Source organism: Aedes aegypti, chromosome 2, assembly GCF_002204515.2.
Source record: "Aedes aegypti strain LVP_AGWG chromosome 2, AaegL5.0 Primary Assembly, whole genome shotgun sequence".
Lineage (NCBI taxonomy): Eukaryota > Metazoa > Arthropoda > Insecta > Diptera > Culicidae > Aedes > Aedes aegypti.
Genome location: NC_035108.1, coordinates 157,098,857 through 157,112,091, shown reverse-complemented (window position 1 = coordinate 157,112,091; position 13,235 = coordinate 157,098,857). Strand labels below are relative to the sequence as shown.

At 37.5% G+C, this 13,235-nt stretch overlaps 1 protein-coding gene across 9 annotated transcripts in view; it reads right to left on the bottom strand.

Annotated features, from left to right (window-relative positions):
- Positions 1-9,636, bottom strand: part of LOC5570788 (serine/threonine-protein kinase PRP4 homolog) — a 34,460-nt gene extending 24,824 nt beyond the window's left edge. For all 9 annotated transcript variants that reach the window (XR_002500111.1, XR_002500112.1, XR_002500109.1 and 6 more), the window contains exon 1: positions 9,441-9,636. Coding sequence is in view for 2 of the 9 variants with exons in the window: in XM_001653242.2 (XP_001653292.1) it covers positions 9,441-9,460 (20 nt within the window). In the remaining 7 variants the exon portion in view is untranslated. The remainder of the gene's footprint in view (positions 1-9,440) is intronic.
- Between the last annotated feature and the right edge of the window lie 3,599 nt (positions 9,637-13,235).

Genomic DNA, 13,235 nt, shown 5'->3' with positions numbered 1-13,235 from the left:
TATTATCATTATTGTAGCGTACAAACAAAAATTTAAGAATACAAATCTCGCATGATCTGAGATAACGCCCTAAAAGCCATTGGTAACTACGTGTGTAGCTCGTTGTTTCTGAACAAACGATTGAATAAGCATCAAAACCAACACCACTGGGAGGTAGAAAATGATCCTTTCTTTACGATAGAGTTGTTGAATAACGTGTAAATCCATTCAAATGCTCAGAAACAATGTGCTACATAAGTGGTTACCAATGGCTTTTAGGGCGAGATCATAAGTTATGCGAGAAACAATAATTTGGACATTGCATTTTGATGATGGATTCTAGTACAAAATTGGTCAATCATAAAAGGTGTCACCCAATACCGGACACAATCTGGAAATGGCTCGATTTCTGGAAATTTGTAGGGGAATGTGGGGCAAGATGAGCACCCGGGGCAAGATGGGCACCCCTAGTTTGTGTCGTTCCTACCGATTTTTTTTCAATACATTATTTGGGGTTCTGATGAATATCTTTAAATTGATATGATGGGCATAAATTTCAGCTAAAAAATCAACAGCACAACGTAAATATTGTCCAAAATACAAAGAAGTCCAAAAATTTACCTTTTCATATGAGATTTGTTCATTTAAAAGTGATATTTTCGTTGCGTAAACAAATTAATTCATACGTTTTTGGCCGTATAGTTATAGAATAATCTTCTGTAGATAATCAGGAGCAAAACTTTTTATCAAATTTAAAAAATATTTCAATTGTTTTGATTATATTAATAAATTTACACCCTTGGGCCAAGATGAGCACCATGTTCAAAATTAAGTAAAAGTGTGAAATTATAGAACCACATTTAGCTGTGAGCTTGACTTACGGTATCTTCTTTGCACAAAACAATTTTTCTAAAAAATATACAAACGAACAACAAATTTAATCGTTTTTTAAGTAAAATCTTAGCAATTTATGAAAAGTTATTTATTTTCTGATAAAAGTTTTAAAAACTAAGCTAGTTGAAGATAAATATTATCAGATATTAAAGATAATATCTTGGGACATTGCAAGCATTGAAAAATAATAGTTTTCTTTAGTAAATTGCATCTTTTTATGGGGGTGCCCATCTTGCCCCGCAGTTTTTTTGACCGATTATAAAAAAGCTATTTTTTAAAGTGTTATTTGGAAAACTATTTATCCTTTTTTAAAACTTTTAATGGTTGGAGGTCAAAGTAATAATGTAAAAGATAAGGATGGTTACCAATTTTACCAAAATAAGAACGTTTAAGTAGGCTTAAATCGCGCTTATCCTTAGGGTGCTCATCTTGCCCCGCCTGACCCTACATCATCGAATGTTTTTACTCCAGGAATAGTATTTTATAGTCAATTAGACAACGTCCATTTATTACGTGAGGCTAAAATTGGAAGTTTTTAAACCCCCCCCCCCTCCGTTACACTTTTTGTATGAAATTTTTTTTTTTTTGTATAGAACCTACTACTCCATCCCCCCTCCCCCAAGAGTGTTACGTAATTTGTAGATGCCGCATTGATGATGATGCATTGGCATCATTTAATTTGAGTTTTGATTATTTTGCAAGATGTCCGTCAAAAACCTCTTTCGTATATGATGAAAAATAACGCATTTTACAATGTTGTTCTGATTATTCATTCTTATTTTTATTGCATGTTTGATATCATGATCGACGGAATCCATGAAAAATGAATATATTTTGAGAAACTGGTGCAAAAATTACAAAGATATATAACAAATAAACCTGTCCGAAACTGGGGGACAGAATGTGATTGACCAAAATTGCAGTTTTTCCACATTTAGTGTAAATATGGTACAAAATACATCTATACATTCAAATTATGATAATAATTGAGCATGCTTGCGTGATCCGAACTATTTTGATAAATTCAAAATAATTACTATTCATATTTAAGGCGATACGACTTCAGAGCGATTTTCAAACATCTCTACTTTTATAAAAAGGCATGCATATTTCAAGGATGTGTTACTCTACGCGAACATTGCTCTTCATAATAGCTTTCTTTTCTTGATTAGACCACGATTTCACAAATTTCCGACTTCGTCCGGTATTCGGTGCTGTCCGGTACTGGAAGATCTCTCCCTAATCCTTCTTAATTTTTGTCTTTATTAATGTGAATTTTAACACAGATTGGCTAGTTCTTCACTCGTTCGAGAGGGCCAGATGGGCACCTCACAAGGAAATGAAAAGGCTTGGCCTGAGAGGCCTACCTTCGAGCCCAACCTTGGGGTCTGGCCAATCGTTAAAATTATCAGAATTAACATTTACCTTCCCATTGCTGAGGTAGACGCTAAAGAAGGCGATGTTTACCAGCGTCAAATCGCCTTCGATGAATTTTTTGCATTGGCCCGTCGGGAGACCTTGATCACCATGGTTTAAGGGGTTGGGCATGAGCCGTGATTTCATTCGTATGTGTCGGCTTATGTCCAATTCTATTCTATATATTCTATCCAAACTATTCGTTAAGCGCGCATACCCACCGTATGGGGCTCTCAGAAAGCAATCTCTGTGTTAGCGGCGTGGCTTACCAGGATATCGAACATGTTGTGTGGGGATGCAGTGAGCATCGTGGCATCAGATCTGAACTGACTGAAACTCTCCGGATCCAAGGAAAACAGCAGAAACCTGTCAGGGAAGTGTTGGCGGGCCTTGATTTAGAATATATAAATTCATATATTCTAAATCAAGACCCGCCAACACTTCCCTGACAGGTTTCTGCTTTTTCTATCTGTTTTTGAAGCGTATCAATATCCGAGTTTGATTGTGTTCGTTCCCTGTATTTCTTTTTCCCCTTCAAATTGTCCTCTTCTCGTCGTGTCTCCCACAAACCGTTTATGTTTAGTTTCTTTACAGATCTGGACATCCTGTCAGCTGACATCCTTCATCAGCTTAGTAGTCTAAGTAGCTTAAGAAATCCCAAAAAAAATCCTTTCCTTCCCTGTTACAAATGTATTCACTAACCTTAAAACTTCCGCATACTAACATAGTTTTTAAAATAAGTTCAAATTTCAAAATGTAAATAATGTAAAAAAAAAGAAAAGATTTTAGCTCTGTTATGCCCTACGGCTTCTGAGCCTGCCAAATAAACGAGATAAATAAAAAAAAACAGAAATCACTCCAGAGGTTTTTTTCAGGTATTCCTCCAACTATTCTTCTACTGTCAACCCTCCATGAGGCAAACTCTGTTAAATTTATTAACTTACTATAACAGTTCTGAAAAGATTATCTAAAATAATCTTAGGGAGAATTTCGGAGTCCGCGAAAAAGGCTAGAAAGATAACTGAAAAAATAGGCGACTCCTTGAGAAATTGATTTTCATACATTTCTATAGTTTCTTAGACAAATCGCTTAATTTCTTCAAAAACTTTAGGTAAGCCTTCGAGGGTTTTCTTGGAAGGGGACTAACACTAAAAAAGCCGAAGACATTCTAGCCTACCACAAACGGCCGAATTGGAGTTGCAATTTACAAACCAAGAGAACAAGACTGGAATACATTCATTGCTTTTCAAATGCGGTCAAAAAAAAATAATATGAAAAAGGTGGACCCAAAGTCAAAAATTAAAGCACTTTTTATTAGAAATATATTGAATAATGTTGATAAAACAGGTGACAATCATGAAGCATCCAACCGATTAAATGTTTTGATGCCCCAGAGGCTCACAAAAACTGCTAGGGTTTGGTTGTGGAAAAAGCAAATGAACTAAAAACGAGGTTTAATCTACTAAGCACTAAAGTTTTGTACACTGTTTTGGTAGATAGAAATAATTGTACGCCTAGAATCGAGAATTTGGTAGACGTTAATTGCCCAACAATTTCATTCCTACACAGGATCGTGCAAAAGTTTTTTTTTTATAACTTGATACCGAACAACAGCAAATTGTGCGCCTACGGCTTTCGTTGCGGTGATATTTTTAAAATGTGTGGTCACCGTGACAGCAATAAACATAGGCTAAAAGATTGCCCACCCTCAAATAAAGAGGGTAAGTAAAAGTAGAGATATTGTAGAGTAGAGATATTGAACAACTATTATCATGCCATATAAATTTGAACTCTAAAAAAGAAAAATATGCGCTTTGGATTAAAATACGAGTTGCTGATACTCATCACATAATCTGGAGCAGTTCAGCTATCAATTTGAGAGGCTCCAGTCTGATAAAGTGCTTAAGTAGTTCAAATCTTGGATTACTTATTTTAGGGAATCGCCCAACCTTCATGGTATCTGCTAGAGAAGAAGTGTTAGACATGATGCTCTGCTCGAACAGAATCAGTCACAAGTTGACGAAATGGCATGTATCAGATGATGAATAATTATCTGATCATCGCTACATAAACTGGGAATTGGTTGTGACCAAATTCCATGGATTCTCTCCGTCCATTGGAAATCCTAGTATTTCGGATGTTTCCACTTCCGGTGAGTTGGGACACAATTGTCCTTGCTTCGAGTGATCTCATAATTGCTTGTCACTTTGCTTATAGGTAAATTTTCTACACAACTCCCTTCACAGGAGAAGTGGACGTCTGGCTGTTTGTAAAGTATGTCTGATAGTCAGGCTGCTATAAAAGCTCTTGCTTCAGCCAACTCAAGGTCGAAGCTTGTTATCGCATGTCGAACTCAAATTGAGGAACTGAATTCAGTCAACTCTGTAAACCTTGTATGGGTACCTGGTCATTCTTCCATCGCTGGAAATGAATTGGCTGATGAGCTAGCTCGCGATGGAGCATCGCATGACTTCATTGGCCCTGAGCTGGCTATTCCAATTTCGAAGTGCTGGGTGAAGCTTCAGATTAATTCTAGGGCGGCAACTCAGCACAAGCAATGTTGGAATAGTTTGGAGTCGTGTCGTCAAACAAAATTGTACATAACTGAGCCATCTCCAAGGGTGGCGAAGTATTTAACAAATCTGTCAAAGCAGAATTGCAGTCTCTTGGTCAGAGCGTTGTCAGGCCACTGCTGACTCAACTATCACATGGCAAATATTCAGCGTGTTGACTCATTTGTGTGTGATAGTTGTGACTCCGATTATGGAACTTCGTATCACCTGATATGTAACTGCCCCGTTTTTGCGCAAATGCGATTCCAATTACTTGGTAAACACTTATTAAGTGAAACTGAATCCAGAAGCCTGAATCTTCAGGACATTCTGTTATTCTTAACCCGCTGTGGTAATGAGCTATAGGCTCTCTTTACGCTCATGCGTTTTGCAGTGCCCTTTTTAGGGCGCTGTTCGAACCCATAGTGGTATGGAGCTACATGCTCTCAATTCGCTTATGCGATCTTCCCACTCCTATTTCCTCCCATCTTTCCCTTCCCTTTCCTCTCCCATCGGGTAGATGATGAAATAGGCTCAAATATGGCGATGGCACAAATCTCTCAAATGGCGGGGAACGTGCCTTTGGAGCCGGCCTTCTGATACCTGATACCTGTATTTCACAATCTAGGAGTTTCAGAAACAAAAAGTGTTTAAAAAAGAGTTGAGAGAAATAAGATGCAATAACGGAAAAGTGTTTGCAAAGCATTTCGGCATTTTCTTAATATAGTTTAATAACGCATAAAGGACAGTTGTCAGTAGCATTGATAAGAGATAAATACTAAGAGATATAGATTTTATTTCCAATTAAAAAAAAAACCCAAAAAATCGCATTTAGTATTTGAGGCGGAAGAAGGCTACCGTGTATAGCATCGATTTGGTGCCATGCAAACAGAAAGCCTCAGCGTTTGCCCGGCATTACACAAACAGGGGTGTTTTTTTCCGTTTTTAGGTCCTACGAACGACAACGAGTTAGGACATCAAACGTTTGCCCGGTATAAAGCAAACATAGTTCGCAATAAGCAGAAAAACGATTCCGTTGAACCTATGCCCAAATATTATTCATATGTGTCGAAATGTCTACCAAACGTATTCCATCCCATTAATATTCCATAATACCCCGTAACATCTATGAGACTAGAGTTGTAGAGTTCTCTGCATCTTTCTTACGTATGTGCAGTGATGAGAAAAGTACTGGAGCAAACATTTACCGCCTCTACATTTACATCTTTCTACACGACCATCAAAATCCAAAGCAAACCATGACCGTTCAAAACCAAAAAATATCACGGCTCTTCAAAACTGTAATCTTCTTCTTCCTAACGTTTTTCAACCCCGAATGCGAAATGACTCGAGCACAGTGGTGACACGATTTTTGCGGTTTTCGGGGTTTTGCATTTTTGCTCGATAAAGGTAGCATGAAATTGAACTTGTTTATATGTATCGCGACGGAATGATTGTGCTCTTTCTGTTAGAGCTAATAGATTTCAATTAGTTGAAAACACTAGCGAAATATTAGCGATTGAATGATTTAACACTTTTTACAATCATTCACCTTGGAATGGCTGCCCGAAAACGTTCATAGTGGAGAGATAAAAACAGTCAAGCAGTGTGTGAACCGTTGGCAGCGCAACGCCTGATGGTATTGATGTTGCTGCTGCTTTGTGTTTTGGTTGAATGGCAGAATCGATGAACTGTGGTGAATTGTGGTCACAGTTCCCAAGACTGAGTATGTGTTCAATAAATCATTCCTTCCCATTCCTCAGCATTCGCAACGACGCGGCCAGGCAGCTCTCAACTGTTGGAGAATGCGTCAATCTTGTCCAAGAGTCAGGGATTAGTCTCATATCTTTGGCTTTGGTAATTGACGGGAAGGAAGTAATGGTCTAGGACCGTACCAACTACGAATTTGTGCATATTGCTTAAGGGGTCATCCAAAAACGACGTCCATCATAAGTTGGAGGAGGGGGGTCTATGCTACCCATAAATGCATATTTGTGATATTCGACAAAAGTAGGCATTGATGGTCTGGGGATGTTTTTCATGGAGTGGAGTAGGAAGCCTCGTGAAAATCGACGGAATAATGACGGCAGATTCCTACATTAACATCTTGCGGGAAAATCTGGAGGTTTCGCTGATTCAGACGGACCTTGAAGAGCAATTCATATATACCCGAAGCATACTGCCAAGAAGACCAAGTCTTTCTTCCGGTCTTGTCGGATTAAACCACTGGAATAGCCTCCACAAAGCCCAGACCTCAACCCCATCGAAAATTTGTGGGCGATTCTTGATACCAGGGTTGACAAAACTGGTGTTACCAACAAAAGCCTTGGAGTGCGCCTGGAAAGAACTAGATCCACAGCACCTACAAAACCTGGCGAAAAGCATGCCGAAGCACCTCCAGCAGGTCCTTAAGGCCAAAGGAGCGTTAGCGTTAGCGTTAGCGTAGTTACGGTATACTTCGTAGATTGGATACTAGCAACATTCATGTTTCTTTTTAATAATCTCATCCTGACTACTTTCAAGAACAAGGCAGGGGAGTATACCTTGTTCAAATCATAAACAAGAATACTAAAAGCATGAATATCGCTATTCCCGGCCACGCCCATCTTTACCGTAACTTGGGATAGGGGAAGGAAATGTTGATGTAGCACTTACTTAATGAGAGGCCACCGACTCAGCGACACCCTCATAAGTGCTACGGAGTTGGAGGTTGGGGAAGGTATATTGTCAGGATTCGCCTAGAAAGCTGGCGATAGACCATAAATATTTGTTGTTTAAGCGTTTTCAAATTGATCTTTTGAATGCCGGCAATCAAAAGAGAAAACAATAGCTTATTTATAGTATAAATAGTATTTCGCGAAATGCTTGTCGATTGTGCAGTAATATTTTTGCTCAACAACCAGTAAAAAGCAAAACCGATCCCTCCAGGGTCATCGGATTGTGTAACGATACGCGTAAAAAAAAAAAAAAAAAAAAAATCACGCCTATTGAAAAACTGTACTGTGCTCATTGAAAAACTGTACTGGGTGGTACTGTATTTTTAGATAATCGAAAAACGAAAGGAAGCGCGTTCGAACTAAACACCCTAGGACACAGTCGGTTTTTCTGCTCAAAATTATACGAAAAGCAGGATCGATCCCTCCAGGGTCATCGAACAGTTAAAAAGCATCCACAACCGATTGTTAGTTGCGTTACACCCGCCCGGACAGAATGCGCAATCTGAACATAATTATCAAACTCCGAAAATAACATTTTCCGTTCAAGAAACGATCAGAAGTTCCACGACGCGAACAAAAACGATCCGGAAGGCTCACAAAAGAAAAAGTATCATACTGGAACAAACTCACCGGATTGATTCTCTAAATTTATGTGCTGCATGTCACTTCCGGATGGTTCGGTGAACTTCGGGCGGCCAAAAACCAACAGTACTGAGGACACAAATCAAACAAATCACTTTTTCATTTTTCACTTTTCACTATTCCATTTCTGAATGTAAAAACGGTCCTGCTTGGGCTTCACGAAGCACTACCCAGCAAGACGCTCCAAAACAGAAGAAAAAAAATCTCCGGCGACGAAAACATGCGCGAAACTGTCCAGGTCCTTAAGGCCAAAGGAGGACACATTAACTATTAAATTGCTTTTTATTTTTCTTATCATCTTTTCTGGGACCAAGAAGGAAGTGGGCACTTTTATTGTCACTATTTTTTTTTCAATGCAAATTGAATTTCTTTTTCTTTGAGTAAAACTCTTTTTTTTATCAAATTTTCGTAACTTTAAAAGAATATCAAAAAAGGTTTAAGTGTGTTAACTTTAATTTGAACCAAATCAATGCGAGAAATTCGAAAACTAGTAAGGTGGGCACTTTATTTTGCCTATCAGTGTAGATTTATACCAGATGAACAAGTATGCTGAAGACAGTTTTTGTGTAAGGCTTTGAAATATTCAGATAAAATGAATAGTTTATAACTCTTTTATTGTATAACATTTTAGGGTAATCCACTTCGCGGTTTGTACCGAGATTTTTTTTTTTTTTTTTTTTAAATCTTTATTAGAGTGTATTTTAACGCACGAGGGCTAGTTCTACACTTATTGTACCGAGATGTTTTATCTACATTCATGTTACATCAGTGCCATTTCAAGGATTCTCTGTGTTCAACAGAAAGGTAAATCTAATAACCGATGAAAATGTTATTATGTAGTGATAATGCCACCATTTTTCAGTGCAACTTGCAGGAAAACCCGCACCGCAAAGGGATACAAACCGAGGAATGGTTAACCGCGAAATGTCGGACAACCAATTCTTCATCCAAAAATTTACTTTGGTCAAATCGTAATCTGGCATATTAAGTTGTATAGAGAATAAAACAAAATGCAAATGTAATGTTCAATACTGTATAGCTACATTTAGAGAATAATTCCATTATTTAAAAATATATTAGCCAATATTGCTTGGAGATGTCTAGTCAAGTTTTCAAAACTTTCACTTTCATCACAGTGGAGAACCCCACTGAGGAGCACCACCTTACGAGACGAGCGTCCATTATTGGTGACGACGCTTGGAAACGTTTCCGAACAAGAAAATCCACATTTACAACTTACATAATTTCCCTGGTGGCCATCGCCGTATCGATTTCACTGCACCAGCTCTGGAGGAACGAATTGAGCACGGTTTTGAGTTGTTTTGCAGGAGTTCCAAAGGCGAAATTTTAATTTTTATCAGCAACAAACGCGCACCACTGAGGACAGAAACAGATCGTCGTCATCTCGCGAAAATTTGTCTTCTTCTTCTTTGCCGTTATTTTGACAGGCGCAAAGTACCTACATCAGGACAGGTATGTTACATTTCATTGGTAGCGCAAACGGTAAAAAATCAGGGTGGGTGTACGGCTGTCAACTACAAACAAAGCTCGCCTAAGGCCCCACACGGAGACGGAATTCAACTCAATTTTGGGTTGTTTCAACGCAATTCCGTGGTTGAGCCCAATAACTCAATTTTGGCTAAATTTCCAAGGTCCCCACTAGGTAGTTTGGCTTTAATTCCATTAGAAAAATATACTCAATTTTGGGTTGATTTAACGCAAAATTGAGTTCTTTCGACCCAAACATAAGAAAAGTTGCATTTACCCAAATTTGGCTTATTGGGCCAAAGTACCCCCATTGGGTAGATGCAGCTCTCTCTATTTTTGACAACATTCGTGTGGGAGAAAGAGAAAACCGAGAGATTTTGGGTTGAAACTATAATCGATATACTTAATTTTGGGTAAAGTAAACTCAAAAATTAGGTAAAAATATTTCTCCGTGCAAGCACAATGTGAACGGCAACGCGGTACAACGGCATGCCGTTTTGCCTATCTTGATCTACACTTTATTTATCAATCCCATGTTGACTAAATCCTTAGTCCAGTTGTTAATTACACCTATCGTTTGTCTGGTGAGTTGCAAGCTTACTGTCAATGATGATGTCACGCTACACGATAAGTGTTCATCTGCAACAACCAGACAGCTCACCAATCCACCGCGAGGTGGATCGTGCTGAGTTGTTGAGTTGAAGGAGAGCGAAAGAAGGAAGGCACAAAAGTCTGTTTGACAGCTCTGCAGAAAGCGCGTGCGCACGGACAGAGCGCGGGTGCACGGACAGAGCACGTGCGCACGGACAGAGCGCGTGCGCACGGAAAGAGCGCCAGTTCGGCTCGATTTGCAATGATCGGTTATTATTATTATTTTTTCGCTATTGGATATTCTATGGTTTGGTTGATCGATGTTTGTTTTAAAAGCAGCTCCACTTATTTTGAAACATATTGCCGTGTACAATAGTAGACAACACAACTAATTTAATTAAAATAATTTGAAATTATAATTAGTACATATACAAAAGGGGAAGAACGTTTAGGCTGGTTGTGCATTACGATAAATTCGGCTTAACGAATCTTATTTTAAATATCGAATAACACCACATGCAATTGAACAAAAAGCATGTGATTACAATAGACTTTTGATATTTTCAATTCTGAACCACCGCAAAAAAAAATATTTAGAATCACAATCCTTCTGAGAGGGATGATGTGGTGGATGCACATTCTAATTAAAATTGTCGTTCAATTATGGCGATAAATTAAAATTGTTATTGTTCCATAAATACTTGTTTATTATAATTACTTGTAAATATTGATACAGCATATAAAAAGACATTGGTCCAGAAATTACTCCAGAATTCTATGGAATTTCCCTCCTGGGATTCTTTCTTAAATCACTTATGAATCCTTCAAAACCTCTCTGGGATTGTTCTGGAAATCTAAAGATTATTTCTGATTTTTCTCTAAGTTCTTCTGGAAATCACAGAATACTTACAGATATCGCTTTTGAACTCATCTAAAAAACATCGTTAGCATTCCGGTACTATATCTGAGATTCTTTCGGATATCCTTTGTGATTCTTCTGGACATCTTATTGGAATATTTGCATAAATCTGTATGTAAGTTTGCGTTTATCTCCTTAAGGATTACTTTTGAAATCCTGGAAATCAAATTCGAATCGAAATTCTCGAAGATTCTTTCGGAAATTCAATGGAAGATTCTAACAAAAATCCTGATGCAATTCTTCTGGATATTTTTAGAGGATTTTTCCAAAAAATGTACTACGACTCTACTACAAATTCGTCGAGAATTCCTCCGAAAATAACTATGGCCTTTTTCCGGAAATACTTCTGGGATTATTATGAGAATACCTCTGGTATTCTTCCGGAAATCACCTGAGATGCTTTCGGAATCCCTTTAGAATACTTTCGAGGATGCTTCCGAAAATCTTTCTGAAATTATTCTAGAAATGCCACTGAGATTTTTACGTCCATATTCTTGAAATTTGTCTGGGACTCTTCCAAAAATCCTGTAGGAAATCTTCCAGATATCTTTCTAGGATTCTTGCAGAAATTCTTCCCGAATTACCTCTAGACTCTGGGAGTTTCCTGAATTTTTCAAGAAAACTGTTATTATTTCGACTATCCCTCTAGGATTATTTCGGAAATTCTTCTACAATACCCCCAGATTTCTTTCTGTTATCCTGCTGGAGAACTTCAAAACATCTTTCAAAGATTCTTCCAGAAATTTTACTGGAATTTCTGTTGGGATTCTTCCGTAAAACCTGCCGAAATTCATCCGGAAATACGACTGGAATTCTGCTTGAATGATAAGCATTCAAGAATTCCACCGGAAGTTTTTGTGGGATTCAACCGTAAATTGTCCTGGTATTTTGTTTAAATACATTGAGATTCTTAGGGAAAAATATACAGGATTCTTAAAAATATCCTTCTGAAAATTCTTCTGGGAATTGCTTTGGAATTAAAGGAGGATTTCCGGAAGAATCCCAGGTCGATTTACAGAAGAACCACAGAGAAATCACTAAAATATTATTAGGGAGATTTCTAAAGGAATTATTTTAAGGATTCTCGTAAATTCCTGAAACAATCTCAGGAGAATTTCGAATGGATTTTGAATGTTTTTTTACAGTGATATCCAAAAGAATCCCAGAAGTTATTTCGCAAGAACCCCTGAAGATTCAATGAAAAGTCACAGACATCCAGACGATTTCATGAATATTTTCCAGAATAATTACGATGTCCAGAAGAGCTCCAGAAAGATTTACGGAATAATTTCAAATGGATTTTCCAGAACCATTTAAAAATCACTTTCAAAAGATGCTCAGAAAAAGAAATCAGTAATCAAAGAATCTCATAGGTATTTTTTTAAAGTCCTAGTGACTGTCCGGTAGTTTTCTTGGAGGATTTCCATTTGAAGTCAAAAGGGATTTTCAGAAAATTCTGCCAAGGATTTAAGAAAATTTTCAAGGAAAATCAATGATAAATCACGAAAAAAATCAAAAACACTTCCTTATGAATTTCCATAAGAATCACAGAGTTTTTTTTTTCTCAAAAAATCTTAGAAAAAAATTCTAAAGAATCACGAAGGAATTTTCGGAATAATTCTGGATATACAAAATTATCTCAGGCAGAAACAATAAAATCAATAGCAATAAATCTGTAAGAATATAAGAAGGATTTCTGTAAGAATATAAGGAGGATTTACAAACAATTACAGAGGAATTTTCGGATGATTTCCATAAATAAAGATTTAAAAAAATCCCCGTCATCTGGAAGATTCTTAGCAGGATTTTCGGAAGTATTCCACAGGGATTTCTGGGAGAATTCCATTGGGATTTACAAAAGAATTCCAGAGGAATTTCCGAAAGAATCCCAAGAATTTGCACGGAAGAAAGTGAAGTGAAATAATAGATTTTTTTGATTATAGTCTCAGGCGTCTTTCCGAGAGTATTCTAGAATAATAGGTATAATCTAAGACATTTTCGGAAAGTATCTCAAAGGGATTTTGAAGAACTTTCAAA